Genomic DNA, 17,241 nt, shown 5'->3' with positions numbered 1-17,241 from the left:
GCCATTTCCTCTTGTCCTATCACTAGTTACTTGGGAGAAGAGACCAACACCCTCATCGCCACAACCCCCTTTCTGGTAGTTGTAGAGAGCGATAAGGTCTCCCCTCAGCCTCCTCTTCTCCAGACTAAACAACCCCAGTTCCCTCAGCCGCTCCTCATAAGACTTGTGCTCCAGCCCCCTCACCAGCTTCGTTGCCCTTCTCTGGACACACTCCAGCACCTCAACATCCTTCTTGTAGTGAGGGGCCCAAAACTGAACACAGTATTCAAGGTGCGGCCTCACCAGTGCCGAGTACAGGGGCACAATCACTTCCCTACTCCTGCTGGCCACACTATTCCTGATACAGGCCAGGACGCTGTTGGCCTTCTTGGCCACCTGGGCACACTGCCGGCTCATATTCAGCCGGCTGTCAACCAGCACCCCCAGGTCCCTTTCTGCCGGGCTGCTCTCCAGCCACTCCTCCCCAGGCCTGTAGCGTTGCATGGGGTTGTTGTGGCCAAAGTGCAGGACCCGGCACTTGGCCTTATTAAACCTCATACAGTTGGCCTCTGCCCATCGATCCAGCCTGTCCAGATCCCTCTGCAGAGCCCTCCTACCCTCCAGCAGATCAACACTCCCGCCCAGCTTGGTGTCATCTGCAAACTTACTGAGGGAGCACTCAATTCCCTCATCCAGATCATCTATAAAGATATTGAACAAGACTGGTCCCAGAACCGAGCCCTGGGGAACACCACTCGTGACCGGCCGCCAGCCGGATTTAACGCCATTCACCACAACTCTCCGGGCTCGGCCATCCAGCCAGTTCCTCACCCAGCGAAGAGTAAACCCGTCTGAGCCACGAGCCGCCAGCTTCTCCAGGAGAATGCTGTGTAATAGGTGCACAGGGCAATCCTGACTTACTGACCTTAGTGGGGAATTTTGCATTAATTTGACTTGAGCTAAAATGGCACCTCTAAAGTAGAATTTGACAAAACTATTAACTCCTTGAATTAAAAAAGGAAAGTTGTATCAAAACTCCCAATAACTGTTTTAGTTACAAAGGTAGTGGGTTGGGACTTTTTTCAGTGTTCTCTTGGTTTACATTTAAACAAGTTAGTTATATCTGCTTAGTTTAGAGTTGTAAATCAAACTTAATTTATCTTTGCAGCAGGATCGATAAAATGGGATCACTACAAAATGCTTTGTTTCAATTAAATACTAAGGCATGAGAAGCAGTATGTTTCTGAAGGATTGCTGCAGCCTTGGGCTTATTGAAGACTGAATTACTTAGCAAGTTGAGAAGTTCAGTAATTACTCAGAAATAAACTGTCTGTAGTATTTTCTCATTACAGATAAATTGTTAGTGTTCTAAGAGTGCAAGTGGATGTTTTTACACATTTTTATTATTATTATTTTGGTTTGATCTTGTCATGCTCTGCCTTTTAAATCATTGGTATGAATTTATCATCAAGCTGCTTTTATATGCTTTTGTTGATTGTATATCAAAAGTCTAATTTTGCTGACATTTAATACATAAGTAGAAATAATTTTATTTTAAATTATATTTAAACTTTCACATGGTAGCTGGACAACAAGAAACTGTTCCGTAGTTCTTTTTCCCTTAAATTTAAGCATCTGCTTGGTTCTCTTCTCTGTATCCTGTTCTTCCTCTTGTTAAATAAACTGGAAGGAAAAAAAAAAAAGGTTGAATTTTATGCTTTGCACCAGGCTTTCTTTGTGACTTAGAGCAAGTAACTAATACATCTGTGACTCAGTTCCCCCTTGATACAAGCAGTATAGTAGTAGAGGGGTGTCGTGAGGATTAAAATATTTAAAATGATCAGGCAGTGTGGTGCTAGGTATTATTGATGGCTTAGATAAATGTGCTATTGCCACTGTTTAAAACCCCAGTTTAGAGTTTTAGCTCAGGAAATCTTTGTTGTACATATATGTTTATGCAGATACCAATATTGTATGTTTAATTTAATATCCTATCAGACTTAATGAGATTTGGAGACTTGGTACTGAGAACTGTGTAATGTGGAAGCCATATGAAAATCTTTTCTTATGCTCTGTGTTGTTTTGTCGTTTTCTGAAAATGTCTGATCTATTCTTAACACTCTATTGTACCTTTTGTTCCACTTTTTTCATTGCTCAATGATTTATGATAGTATGCAAAAGATTTTCATAGTGAAATACTGTAATATAAAATTTTTCTTAAACAGAACTTCCAAGAACTTAAGGTAAAATACGTGTTATTGCTACAAAGTAGCAGTAATGCTGATAAATAAATTTCTTTAGAACAGAGACATTTGAGCCTCTGAACCTATGATTCATTACCATGGCAGAGCCTATGACTTCTTACGTGATGAGAGTAGGCTGTACACTGAAATATTATGGTACTTGCACCAGTTGATTGCTTCACTCAGTGAGTGTTGTTGCTCTAAAGATGTCGAGATAGGCTTATATGCACAAAACTTTATTTGTGGGGTTCATAACAAGTGGCATACGTGAACTTCAAGGTTACCTGGAGGGGATGGAGGGGGAAACAAAGTGGGGAGAGAGAGCAAGAAAAGGGGAGACTCCCCAGTGGCCAGTTGGGAAGAGGAGCAAAGGCGACTGCCTTTCCCTGGACATGCAGTCCAGTGCAGTAGGTGACAAAGAGCTTTCGCCATGCATCTCCCCTACAAAGCATGTTTCCGAATAAGTCCACCTGCTTAAGTCCCCCAAGAGAAAAGGATGCCAAGAAATTGGTTCACACGTGTCTTTTCTGAGGGTCTCTTGGAAGCGGACAGGGAGCAGGGCAGTAGGGCTGAAATTATTTTTCTAGCACTGATTGCTTGCCTCTGCCACCTTTCCTGAGGGATTGGATGCCTTCTTTTCTGTCTGTATCTGGGTATGTGCCTGAGATGATAAGATAAATGGATCCCTCTGGCAAGATGACATTTAGAAGTGGGTGTTTGCTACCAGCCACCTCCCAAGTTGTCCTCAGAAAAGAAAATGGTTTTCCAGTAGTCTGGTTTAATTACTGTGGACTATGCATATCTTACATAAGTCACAGTGTGGGCATCATCCACGTTAAGCTATTTGTCTCTTTTACTTCAGGTCAAGCTGCAAACTTGCATTCTGAAGCAGCGAGCATCAGACATCAATGTATTGAGTTTTTTCATTATGTGAAAGTTTTCATCTTCAGGTGAGATTTGCACACAATTTACTAACTTATGTACTGAGCTTTGTGTAGCTGCTTCTGATCCATTTTCTGATTGTGTGTCTGTGTATGTGTGTTCAGGTATCTGGAACCCTCTAAAGTGGAAAATGATGGAATGCTCCATCCATACGAAGAACTAGAAACACAGTTACCATCAGTGTTGGTGGAAGAGCTTCATGCTTTGACCATGCACTTTGGTCACCTTTGTGAACTCCCTAGTAGTGTCCTGGCAGCATTTACTATTCAACATCAGGCAAAGGTTGGTGTCTTTTATAATTTTAATTTTTTTTTTGTATAACAGTACATATTCAACTTGATAAATTTTGGCTGCATAAGAATTAAGCCTTCTTCAGGGTGAAATTGAAATTACCCTTTATATTTTGGGGGTTTTCCCTTTATTAACTAAGTGCCAGCCCATATTTGGCAAATACAATAATGAGCTCTGGATTTGCTGTTGTTGTTTTTATTTACCTATTTATTTTAATGCTTCACAGCTTTTAGAATTCTTCCTGCACTATACAAATGATAATACCATTTACAGGTAGATAAGTAGGCTTGAGTTTGCGTAACATGTTTAAAAAATTCCTCGGTGTTTATATTTACTAATAGTTAAAATTTCTGCACTTCCCAGTAGGAGGGGCAGTTTTTAAAAAAAACATTCTGAAATGACATCTGACTCAAAGTAGGAAAAGATCATGCTTATGAAGAAGAAAAGTGCAGACATGGAAGTAGGCACTGCAGGCATTAAACAGTAGTGAAGTATAAACACAATTAAGCTTTGTGCATACATATAAAGATGAATTATTTCAAATCTTTTAGAAAGAAAAAAGGAATTTCAGTCTTAGGTTGTATAAACTACTATCCGGAGAGGAATGGTCCACTAATAAGTAGCATTTTGAATTTTTCTGTTTGTTTAGCTTGTCAGTAGGGCCACTGTTGAGCTGATGAAAGAAACAGTAATTTCAAATAAACTTTAAGGAAGAGACTATTGAAATTTTGGGATTACTTTAAGAGCACACTTGAGCAGTTTGTGTGCTACCTAATATTTTTCTGGAAAAGAAAGGGTAACCAAGGGTGTTGTAATCTGTCAAACTTGAATCAAGGTATTGTGTTTAAATTGTAGTTTAGATCTGATTAAAGACTTCATGAACATCCTCTACAGACAGAATCAATTGTCATGAGATTTTTTTTATTGTGTTCTTTAACTGAATGGCATGTTTGTATGTTACAGGGTATTTGATCATAGATACCCATAATGTTCACTGCAGGCAAAATGTATGCCCATCTTCACATGTCTTAGTACAGTATCCAGAATTTGCTAAAGAAATGTTAAAAATAAATAAATGTGTCTATTTCTAATCTCAGGTTTTTCCCCCGTCATGGCATTTACTACATCTCCACTTGGATATTAATTGGCTAGTATTGGAAATTCTTCATGTACTAGGTGAAAAAATGATGAGTAAGTATGCAGGCTTTTTTCTTGAACTTATTCTTGTACATATGACTTACCTTGCTGTCTCATCTTAATTTGTCCAGAATCGTTGTCCTGGTTTCAGCCAGGATAGAGTTGATTTTCTTCACAAAAGCTAGTGTGAGGCTGTGTTTTGGATTTGGGATGAGAAAAGGTTGATAACGTGCTGATGTTTTGAGCTGTTGCTAAGTAGTCAACGACAGTCTAGCTTCTTGTGCTGGCCTGCCAGCAAGAAGGCCTGGGGTGCACGGGAAGCTAGGAGGGGACACAGCCAGGACAGCTGACCCAGGCTGGCCAAAGAGATATTCCATACCATATAATGTCATGCCCAGTAGATAAACTGGAGTTGGCTGGGGGATGGGAATTGCTGCATGGGGATGGGCTATCGACAGCCAGGTGATGAGCAATTGCTGTATTGGGCATCACTTGTTCTTGTACATTCCTCTGTCGGTATTATCACTGTTGTTATCATTGTTGTTTCCTTCTCTATTGCTGTCCTATTAAACTGTGTTTATCTCAGCCCATGAGTTTTTCCCAATTCTCTTCCCTGTCCTACTGGGGGAGGGAGGAGTGAGTGAGTGGCTGCGTGGTGCTTAGTTGCCAGCTGGGGCTAAACCACGACAATCATTTACTACTTTTGGTAGTTTTTAAGCATAGCTGTATTTAATGGGGTAAACTCAAATATGGTGAAGGCAGGTTCTTTGTGAATCTTCATGTCACTCAAATTAAGTGGAATAGTATTAGGAGTTTGTTCTATCAAAGCTTGACCAGGATTACAAAGTTTGTTCTCAACCGATGCTTACAACATACTAAATATTTAATAACAATACACTTTTTGACATTGCAAATAAAAATGCATTTGCAGAGATCCAGAATGCATAACAGTGAACAGCAATTTGATGAAAATAATGTATGAAAAGTGCCCAAGGATGGACCAGAGCAAAGAATCTCAGAAAAGAGAATTTGTATTGTTAATTGTACGCGACACTAAGAAAATACTGGGCAAAAGAAGCTTCAGTCAGAGGAGCTTGTAGAAGTGCGGCAAGAAAAGGGCCCTTTTTTCCCCCCCTCTTTTTTTAAAAAAAAAATCTTTAAAAGGGCAAAAAGTAGATTGATAAGAGGAGGCTGTTCATAGAAGCTAAATAAAAAAGGTCATAGAATACAATTGAAGAACCCAACTTCAAAGTAGTTCAGTTTTCTGTATTTTAACAATTCTTCAGCAGAGGACTTTGCTTTCTGAGAATTGTATCTATTTTTCATATCCATGCTAGCAAAATCACAAAAATATATTTTTTTCTACAATCACTGTGTCGCTACAACGCACCCTCCCACCTTAGAAATTATCAATATGTATTATTCCATACACAAATTGCAGCAGTTGCAATAATGTTGAGGTCTACAAAGAACGCAAGAGAATGCACTCTATGTTTAGCCCAGGTAACCGATACTGAATCTGAACTCTTGGATTAGCTTTCACCTGCTCTGAGTGCTGTCACAACACCGCCTTGCTTGGAATAATGCATCTTCACTGTTTCGGCATGCCTGTGTTACTGGATAACACGTGGGTTGGCTGTTAGTTCTATAATTCTAAGTTTCTTTTATGATGCGTTGTGGTATAACCTGTTTTACTTTTTTGGGGCCTATGGAGAAAGAATGGGAAAACTGTTGGAGGCAATTTATTTTCCATAATTCTACATTTATTTCTAGATAAAGTTCTGAGTAATCATGCAGTAATGCTTTTTCGTAAGAGAAAGCTGGAACTTTTTAACAACAAAATTTACTAGTCAAGACAGTAGTATCTCTGCATATATTGTCTTGTATTCTTATGTGCATTGTAGAATTTCTTAGGTTCTCATCTCATTCTGTAAAGTATGCTGAGTAGAAACTTCACACTGCTGAGATCAATGGCAGGATAGTGAGTTCAGGGCTTCACCCTGCATTTCCAAGAATAAAATACAGGCTTGTTCTACATATCTTCTGTTCCACTGATGTCACGGCAGTTGTACTGTTGAAAAGCTTGTGGGATAAGATCTTACAGCCTCTTAAGTTTACCATTTTATCTCTGTTAATGTCTACAAAAGCTCAAGTTGGAATATGATCATGCCAGCTTTTTACATCAACACATCCAAAGGAAAGTGTTAGACCTCTCCAGAATTGTTTGTCATCAACTTGCATATCTGCAAAACATATCCTGGTTTCAGAACATGCACACTGGCATGTGACAAAGAGGAACTTGCAGATAAATAAATTTTTATTCCACCGCAAAAACTGTGCCAATAAAAGGCTGTAAAGTGCCAACTATTTTATTGTCAACCAGAATAATACCAGGCTTCAGTGTAATAATGAAGGGACTAGCATGAACTTAGAATGGGTGAACTTTCCCAAATGAGTTTGTAAATTAAAATTACATACAGCTCAACAAACCAATTCTAAACTATATAGAATAGAAAAAAATTTCTTGTCTTGTATTCCTACAGCCAAACCCAGGACTAAATAAGTCTAATTTTCTTTTGTGTTTTAGGACAAGTTGTATATGCTAACCATTTCATAAATCTAACTGGAGAGAATTTAACCAGTATCAGTTTATTTGAAACACACTGTGGAAATCTCATATCTGACTTAATAAGCTTGTCCATCAACAAATATATAAAGGTAACTTTTTTTTCTTTATATAGGACATGGGCAGTTACATGCTTGTATTGGGAACCATATGAATTAGATATTGCACGCATGCATAGATGACTTCTTACTGCTAAGTTTTAAATGTCATGTATGGCTTTATAACTCCATGTTTTAAAAAGTGTTATTTGTTAGGAACTCAAATTGTGTTATATTTATTCATGACCATCTGGCAGTTGAATGAGCGAGTAATATTGAAATGCACTGTGTACAATGCAGAAGTGAGTGCCACATTTCCTAAGTTCAGTGTTCCAGGTTTAATACCAAATGTGGCACAGTCTAAAAGGTTTAGGGCTATAGATGCAAAAAAAACCCCAAACACACCTTTTCAAGCTCTCTCAACAGGAACAAAAAGAGAATAACTGTAATCTTGGCAGTAAGCTAACTGGACACTTTACGAATGTCATATTACAGTTTATTGTTGCACTGCTCCGATTTCCACAACCTCATCTTTCTGTTACAGTGCTTTTACCTTTGTCAAGGGAAAACTTGTCCTTCTCTTTTTTTCTTTTCTTTTTCTTTTCATCTAAGCTGTAGCGTTTTTCTCAGTAGTTTTGAGCACTCCAAAGCTAGAAAGTCATAATAGCTCCATATAGCAGCTAGTAAAAGAGCTATGTAATCTTCCTTGACTGTGTCATTGTGAAACCTGCTTTAGATGAGCATGTGTGATCCATGAGCATAGGACTGAACTCTGAGAATAAGTAGCAGTGACCACTGTATAATTTATGTTTTCCTAGTACAAAAACATAAAAAATGGAGTACCTCTTCTTTCGTATTACTGGTTGGGGGGGGAATGGCTGTACTAGGATTTTTAAACTGTCTTTCTGTAGAGAACGCTGTTACCTTTTAAAATAAGTTTTAATCTGATAATTTATCAGATAATACTGCAACCTCCTCCCTCAGAAAAGCCAAATAGATGAGACTAATTGTTTTAAAGGAAGATTCAAATAGTATCTGTTGGCCATTGTGCTTGACGATAGGCTTTGAAATGTCAGATGTTCAAATGACATTCTACTTACACAGAGTCACATTAGAAAGAGAGAAGACTGTTTTGCCACTGCTTTTTCTTCAGCTCTCCCTAAGCTTGGGCTGCACAGCTTGAACTATTTCTATTTGAGATGAATTTCTGAAGTGGAGCTTGCACTTGAGCTGGATAATGTCTCTTCAGCTGGTGCCTCCTCTAGTATGCATTCATTGCTATAATCCGGTAATGGAAATAGCGTCCCTCAAAATTGTTGAAAACACAACTGATACGCATAATAGATGACACTGTTAGCTTATCACTGAAACATGTTGTTAAGCTTTTGGCTAAGAATATTCAGAAGTGCAGCTCTTAACATTTGTGGGTATCCTTGGAAGGAGAGGCATAAACTCTAATCCTCAAGACTCGTATTTTCAGATCTGTTTCTTGGGCAGCTCTGGTATCAAGATGCTTGACTTGGATCATGTACTGAGTCTATTGTGCTCTGAGATACATTGGCAGAAAAATACATATCCTTGGTAATCTTCTATTTTCAGCAGCACATCTCTGGCACCAGAGCTCTATTGTGCTAATAGTACCACAATTGGAGGTTATAACCATTCTTAGCCAGATACTGAACTCAGGATGTTGCAAGAGGAAATCCAGGCTATCTCTGAAGAAAACAATGTCTCAATTATAATTAGTCTAACCAATATCTGTATGGTAGTGATACTACTAGCCAAACTCTATCCTGGACAGATATTGCAACATCTCTTGCAGAAGACATCCTGCTATCTTGTAGAAGAGCACAGCAGTAGATGCAAGTAGTAGATGAAGAAACCTAGTTGCTGTAACAACTGGTACTCCACGTAAAAGGCCTGAAACTCTCACTTGTAAGATTGTGTGTGTACCTAATACATCCATAAAGTCCTCCAGTGTTATAGCGCATCTGTAATAAGTAGACTGCTGCTTTCTGAGGGATCTGTTTTGCTCTTTGGTGATGAGTCATAACCAGGGTATTTTTGAGGCGCTTTGGTTTTGGGAAGTTAGTAGTTAAATAATGTGTGACTTTAGTGACCACACTGATGTTTATTCTCAAGATAACATTTATGTAAGATTAATTCAGGTTATTGAGAGATTCCCATAACAGATCTTTAACTAAAATCATGAGGAGGCATAGACACATGAAAAACTCTAAAAAGCATATGTGGAATGTGAATAATAGAATTATTTTAAATATTTCAGTCTTGGCCTCATGATGTTCTTAAATGGATTGTCAGGGTCCACCCTGGCAATTTCATAGGGTAAGCAGAGTTTTTTTATATAGAGAGAAAAACAAATTATCTGTCACACTTATAAATACATATAAATTCATATTTATAATTAAGTGTTTGGTATTTAAACCTGATTTGGAGCTGTATGAGAGCAGTGGTTGTAAATGTATTATTCTAAAGGCAGACAATAAATATGAAGTCTATATCCTTATAGAATATTATACAGATTTGAAACTATTGGTGATAGACTACTTCTTCTAATCGTGAGAGTGTGGTTTCCAGTCATTCACTCACAGTTCTGTAATGTCTCTTTCACACAGCTACAGCTGTCACTGGCATTGCATATTTTGATTTAATTTTTAATTTACACCATTAGGTTTCCAAATTCAGAAGTTATTTTAAGTATCAGTATGATTCAAGAATAGTTGTGTGTGAATGGATCAGGAAGAACGTGAGGATATAAAAATTCAGGATTCATCTCATCAGATCTAGGTGTCTAGGAGTTAGTTGGCTAAACTAGTCACCCTAGGTTCTTTTTATTGTCAGGGAAGGATACCAACAGTTCTTTTTCCTGCAGTGGTAAGTGAATTAGTGCCTAGGTGCCCATTTCCCTCTATTTGCTTTAGAGGGGTGTAGGTTGATTATTCAAACTTGGACTACTTATTGTTCATGGATAAATTGAGTATGAGTTGCTTTGTCTTGCCTCTTTCTACATTTCTGCCGTTGTGTCCTTGCTGAAGGTAAAATGTGCTGAATTATGCTATTTAAGCAAAGCTTTTCTTACTATTTTTACCACCTCTGAATACAGTTCAGTGGATTCATAGGTCCTAAGACAGAGTAAGTAGTTTTTTCTATACTATGATTATTTCAAATACAGTACTGGTAGGTCTTAAAAACATTAAAGCATACAGAGAATTTTTATGTATTTAGCACTTCCTTTTGCTGTTTTGATTATTTTGTTTCACAATTCAGGGGATGTAAAGCTGAAAGATGAATCACAAGAAGACTACTTTGCATTTGAAATGCATCAGTCTGAGTGAATTTTGTTAAATATGGAATAGTAATCAAATAACGTACATGACTTGAAATATGCTGTTTTCTGCATATTAAAAGAATGCCTTGCAGTAAATTTACCAAAAAGCAGATTTTGTGAAATATTGTGGGAGCATTAACATCCTCATGCCAACAAAAACATATTCTACTAGCATTATGCTAGTCATTAAGGTTTTTTCAGTTAAAAATAACAACTATAATAGCTATTAAATCATTTGAAACCTTTTTGTTATCTTCCCAAGAACATCAAGAAAATCTAATCAATCATCTTCTCTTTCTCCTACTGTCAGACAATGAATCAGTATTTATTGCAATTCCTTTTCATTTAGGCCTCAGAATCCCATTTTCATTTGATTAAATAATGTTTGAAAATGGCTCAGAATAAACTAAGAAATAGGACAACCTGTAACTTACATAGAATTAGGAAACAGTTTGTTGTATGAGAGAGATATTTTGGATGTTATTGAAATAATGCACTTTCCAATATGTGATAGTAGCTATATTATTTAACAGCAAAAGAAAATCCAAACAATCAAAACCAAAGGAAATAATGGTTCATGAAATGCAATTTCAAAAATAACACTTCTCTGAATAATTGTATTGCATGTTCTCTTTCAGGTGAGACCTTCTGAGGCTCTTACTAGTCACCATTATCCCTGTACTTGCATTAAAGAATTATGGATTCTACTTATTCAGCTGCTGGATCACAGAAATAAAGGGTCTCACACAGAGGTAATGGAAGAATACTGTTACATATGCATGCATGTTACATATGCAATACAGTCACCAAATGTTCCCAGATTGCCATGTATGCACTAGTTCACATGTCTGATGATAGAACTGAACATTATATTTGCTTTAGGAGGACTGCATGCTAACTGTGATGCTTTAGGCCACTGTCTTGAATGTGCATCAAGTCCTGACTCTAGGTTTGCAGTGTACTGTTTGGTTACAACCTGGGGTGCTGATAAGGAGTGTTCCTTGTGCTAAGGAAGCAAAGCAAAGGAACAGACTGTGAAAGTTATATGGTAGAACAAAATAAAAGAAATCCTCTTTACCTATTAGAAAAAAAAAATCATTATTATTTGTAATTTATGTGTTATGTCATGCAATGATTCATCTCCAGGCATTAGAAACACTAGTACAGTTCAGACCAATGATCCATCTAGCCCATGTTTCTGTCTTTGATACCCATAACTTAATAACTTATAGAAGAACAACCTGGTTTTTGTTTTTGAATCTTGTAGTTGCTGACTTCTTTTGATGCCCCCTTATACTTTTATTGGAAGAGCCAATCACTACCTATTCTCCTTCCTTATACCAATATGACTTTATATGTCTCTTCATTTTTTTTTTTTCTGGTATCTCCGACCTTGTGCCTTTTCTAGGCTGATGAGCCTTACTGTATTCAGTTGTTCTTTTTATGGGCTTCATTCTTTACCTGTGGTCATCTTCATTTACCCTCTCTGAACCTTTTTTCCATACTGCTACATCCTATTTCAAGTGGCAGAGTACCAGGATTACCTGCAGTATTCTAACTATGGGTTAGGTGGCCAGATGATTTTATACATTGCATAATGATGTTTTCTATTTTATTCATTTCCTTTGCTGATGTTTTCTAGTGTTTTGATTTTTCTTTCTTGACTGCTGGTTAGAATTGAGCTGCTGTTTCTCTGAATGAATATTAAGAAGTGTCAAAATGCTTTGAAAGTTTTCTGAAATAATCTGTATAAAAACCAAGCTGCCATCTGCACAATGAATACTGTTCACTTTGTATAGAATGAACTGCTTCACACTAGAGTGTTTGTATGGATACCTATTTACTCATTGATGACAACAGATGTAAAGGTGGACAACACAAGTGAAACTTCGTTAGTGTTAAGTGTTTGCACTAGCACTTTGAAGCGTAAGTTAGGATCAGGACCCAGCTAAGGTGGGTGAAATACAGGTGCAAAGAAGTCCCAGAGAGATTCTGTATAATTAGGGAAGATAGGCACAGGCTTTAAGAGGAAGTAATAATGTGGTATAGACACGAATCTGAGTTAAAGAGAGTTAATCAGTTTGTCAGTGCTGGCACAGACTTGGAACAAACCAGGGAATTTGAATCGCAGTTTGCTGTTTTTCAGATTGATTCTCTACCATCTACTACTAAATTCTTTTTGGTTAGGTTAGTCTGGCACTAAAAGTCTTTCAAAAATGTGTTATAAAAAAATCTTAAAGTTGTCTAATCTCTGTCATGTGAATGTTGGTGCACCATCCCGTCTGCACATCGTCATTCCATCAGCTTGTAATTTTGCCTGTGAAGTATCACACCATGTTCTTCCTTCTGACTAGCATGTCCTTTCACATTGCTTTCCACTGGCATTTGAGAGGGGACACTCAAAAATAGCTCCAGGTTTTCTCTGGTAATACTGAACGCTGGTTTTTGTTATTTTCTTTAAATAACTGTCATCTTGCTTGTTCTCTGTAAAAGCAAACTAATCAATAGCGCAGTATTGTAGAGAGAATTGTTAACATAGGCTTTGTTATTCAACACAGTTCAAATTCACTTTTGTGTTTTCTACAGTGTTTCTGGACCTTGGTGAACAAAACTCTAAAGAATATCTTTGAAAGGCCAAGTAGTTCTGAAAGGATGTCTGGTTTTGAAACAATTCAGTGTAAGGACCCATTGAGTTTTAGCTGGTGGATTGTTACTCATCTGGCATCGCTCTACCAATTTGACCGTAATGGAAATTTACATGAAAAGGTGAGTCTGCTTTTTTCTAAATACCTAAAAGTTGATATAATTTATTTAGGTCTCTAACTTTGCTTAGTTATTTTTGTTGACAGAAAATAATTCATGTTGTAATGCAGGAATTTTCACACTCCTTTAAAAAATGTCCTTCAAGGTTGGTGGTGTTAAGGTGTGCTTTGTACAAGTCAGTAAACATTCCAGGAGCCCCTGATGTATTCACGTTATACACCAGATATTCAGTAGATTAATGTATTAAAGAAACTTGAAATATCCCAGCTAGTTAGTAGCACATATACTTAATGATGTAGTGTATGTTTTAAAACTGCCTGCCTGCAGCTTAAATGCTTCACTGGGTTTGTTTTAGGAACTGAACACATTAGATCGTACCGTATGAAGTATAAACCTCAAATATTGACTGTGTAATTGTTAATGCCACTTTTAAAAAAAGTGGTAGCTCTGCTCTGGGTAAATTCCAATCTAATTGCATTCCCTTTGCATCATAGCAATGGTGTGATAAGGTGCATATGTATTTGTATATACAGCTTAACTTCCTGTGGTGGTGTGGTACCAATAGACACTGTCTAATAACTGTTGAATTCAAGCTTCAGTTTAGGAAGTTGTGACAGTAAGTTGCAAGACATTTGTTTTTAGAAGGTGGCCTTAGATTTTCCTGCTGGCTAGAGCAGGCTAGTCCCTGATTAATCAGGTTCTTGTCTGTGAATCTCATTGTGAGGGTCTTGACATTACCATGCATTCTGTAAGAGAGAATGAGATGAGATGAGACCTGTACATGCCATTCCTACATCTGTAAGATGTTTGTAAGGCCATGTTTGGTACTGATGCATTAAATGTATGCAGTTTTCTGCAGTTCTAGGGTCATGAAAACCCTGACCCTTCCTTCAGTGTCTTACTCAGAGATTCATTCTGCCTAGTTTTAAGTTTCTAACCATGAATTGGGAGGGAAATTGGCACTTGCTGAGGCAATTAATCCATTCTGAGAGGTATGAAAGCTGCCAGTTTTTCTTAATTGACTATAGAGTGAGTTGACTAGAAGCCAAAGAGATAGCTGGAGATCCAGAAATCTAGGTTTTTGTGGTTTGGGGGTTTTTTGTGTCTGATAGTGTTTTTGGCACTAGGGAGAATAAGGTCATGCCATCTGTCCTTCTGTTCTTTTATCTTTCCTCATTGTAGTTGTGTTTGTGTTTTTTGGGGTTTTTGTTTTTTTGGTTTTTTTTTACATTTCAGCTGGATTGCTTATATTCCCTAGTTTCCCAAGCATCAGTTATATATGGCTTCTTCCACAAATTAGGCTTAATTTCCCTTTTATGTGAAGTGTCTTTTATTATTTGTAATTTAATAGTGTGTCTTAAAACTGGAAAGGTCATACCCTTTTTCTGTTAAAATCTTTACCATGATTTCCCATCCTGACTTAGGACAAAAGGTTAAAACCTTGAAACATGTTTGTGAACTGCAGATCTGTAAAGAGGGAAGACTCTGAGCACAGCAGCTGATCAATTTGTTTGAGTAACTTGAAATCCATCCCTTCATCTTTAGATCTTTAAAAGTGTTAATATATAAACAGAAAAAGAATAAAAGATGTTGAACTTCTGTGCATGCTTTTAATCCTAAGTAACATTAGACTTTCTAATAAAAGTAAGAATTACTTTAATTGATTTTTATCATGTAAATTCCCTGATTTGTCAAAAAAAAAAAGATAGGAAGGTGTGGTAACTCAGTGCTTGAATACTTAGTTGAAAAACTCATGACCATTTCTGGTGACTAAGAGTACTTGATGAATGTGGGATGCTTCTGCTGCGTGCAGGTTGATAGATCCTTTCGGATCCCATGGCAGGCTGCTCATTATCATGTGGCTCAGTCTGTTCTAATAATACCATGGCAAAATGAAGCAACTTCTTACACATTCATACATTGTAAAATTGCAGACTATATCTGATTGTTACACTGAAGGTTGTCTCAAGCTTCCCTTCCTTTTGCCCTGTTACTGTGGTAGTGGGGGAGGACCACAGCCCATAGTGTATTTCAGAGGGACATTGGGAAGATAGAATTACTACACTCCCTGCTTACTAGAGGAACTTAGATGGAGAGAAAAAGTTATTCCCAGGTTGAATACAGAAAGCAATGTGAAGCAGGCATTTATCCTGGGTTTCTTATATTTTATGCCCTAATCAAAATGCAGTGATACTGTTTACTTTGATCATTGGGTTTTTTCCTGTCTCTCATACTGGTACATACTATGTATTTAGCCTCGTGAGAGATTATTTTTTGCCCCAGGCACTATGTTATTTAAATAAGCCAAACAGATGTAGAATGGAAAAAAGGATTCCTGTTGTTCTTATTTTAAAGTAGGAATCTGAGACACAGTGACAGGAAGTGACTTGCTCAAGATTAAATAATATTTTTTCTTGGAGCCCACCTGGGAGAGGAGAATTTCCAAGTCTCGATTTGTAAATCATGAGACTATCCTGTGCACACTCCTCTTGATGTTTCCAGTAGTCTTTATGTTCAAACTGCTGGTTGTGCTTCGCATTTCTCTGAGTGCAGCTCTTCATTTGTGCAGGGATCCCTGCTCTCTTAAGTGCAATGGGTGCTTATGAAAAGAATCTATCGGTAACAATGCCTTTTCACTCACCACAAGAATGTAATCTGTCATAGTTGATGGTAACCATTTCTTTATGTTCCCCCTGCTCCCCCAAATTGCAGCCTCCAACAGTTCTTGAACATTAGAAGATAAAATGGTCCATGGTATAAATTTGTGAAGCCAGTGGAATTACATCAGGGCTCAATGTAGTCCTGTTTTGTTGGTTAAACATCTGATGCGATAACTTCATGACACATGCTTTCTTTTAATTAACTGTCATCAGAGGTGGGAGGGTGATACGTCATAATGATGGTTATTCATGTGCTCTGTAGCAAAAATTGCCTCTAAGCCTATATCATCTGTAGAAGATGTTCAGTTTTTTAACGTGGTCAGCATGGCCTTGAGGTTATTATGAAAACTTTTAAAATTCTAAATAGATTTCAGACTTGCTACTTTTTATTTTTTCCCCTTTAGCTCATATAGCATAATTTCAAATATGCAATGATTCATATATATTGAATATGTATTTCATAGACATGAAACAATTTTTTTAAACTAGAAAGTTTTGACCAGGTTTCTTAGAGACTCTGTTCTGAGGGGTGTATAGTACATGGCTCTTTCTATAACCCCCTGTTCATGTCCCACTTTACTCTTCTGAAAAGCAGGATTTGTACATTTAAAAACCAAATGGGACCTGATGAGAAAATTTGCTACTTCTGGACATTGCAGGGGTCAATTTCAATACACTGCAGGCTAGCAAAATATAGGCAGAATTACTTGGGGCTAAGAATTCTTGCCTTTGAATAGAATAATCTGAAATGACTACATGGCAAGATATGCAAACATGGACTTCCACCGGAGAAGCCTAGTATGGTTCTTCCAGGTAGTCAGCTGTTAGTCCTTGCAAAAGTTTCTTTCTGTGAACCCAGAGGGTCTCAGTTCAAGTGTTTGCTTTTAGCAGCACTGTAAAGTCTCCAGGTTCTGTTGATTTTTAGGACTCTCTGGGGGTGGAGGGAGAATGTTGTAAGCCAGTAGGTTTGGAGTAAGAGATGTAGATTCTAGGTATTCTCTGACAAGCATGGATTGTAAACAGTTGCTATGCCATATTGTTGCCAGTGTAGCAGGGAATACCATTAGGATGTAAATTTAGTGGGATTTGAGTGAAACAAGTCTATTAAAAGATAGAGACAATTGAGGCCAAAACAAAAAAAAAAAAAAGAAAAGAGTGCAGCAAGTGGTTGGCATCCTTCTTTCCTGAGTTTGGGCTGAACCTGAGTGCACTC

The 17,241-nt window shown here is 37.6% G+C and overlaps 1 protein-coding gene across 1 annotated transcript in view; it reads left to right on the top strand.

Moving 5' to 3' along the window:
- MMS22L (MMS22 like, DNA repair protein) overlaps positions 1-17,241 on the top strand; it is a gene marked incomplete at its 5' end in the record, with an annotated part of 96,329 nt that overhangs the window by 7,968 nt on the left and 71,120 nt on the right. Inside the window, 6 exons of the mRNA XM_081997733.1 lie at positions 3,085-3,172; positions 3,269-3,446; positions 4,553-4,646; positions 7,180-7,310; positions 11,244-11,357; positions 13,192-13,371. Coding sequence (XP_081853859.1) covers positions 3,085-3,172; positions 3,269-3,446; positions 4,553-4,646; positions 7,180-7,310; positions 11,244-11,357; positions 13,192-13,371 — 785 coding nt within the window. The remainder of the gene's footprint in view (positions 1-3,084; positions 3,173-3,268; positions 3,447-4,552; positions 4,647-7,179; positions 7,311-11,243; positions 11,358-13,191; positions 13,372-17,241) is intronic.

This window comes from Phaethon aethereus (assembly GCF_964289735.1).
Source record: "Phaethon aethereus genome assembly, chromosome: 3".
Classification (NCBI taxonomy): Eukaryota; Metazoa; Chordata; class Aves; order Phaethontiformes; family Phaethontidae; genus Phaethon; species Phaethon aethereus.
This window is presented reverse-complemented; position numbering and strand designations above follow the sequence as displayed.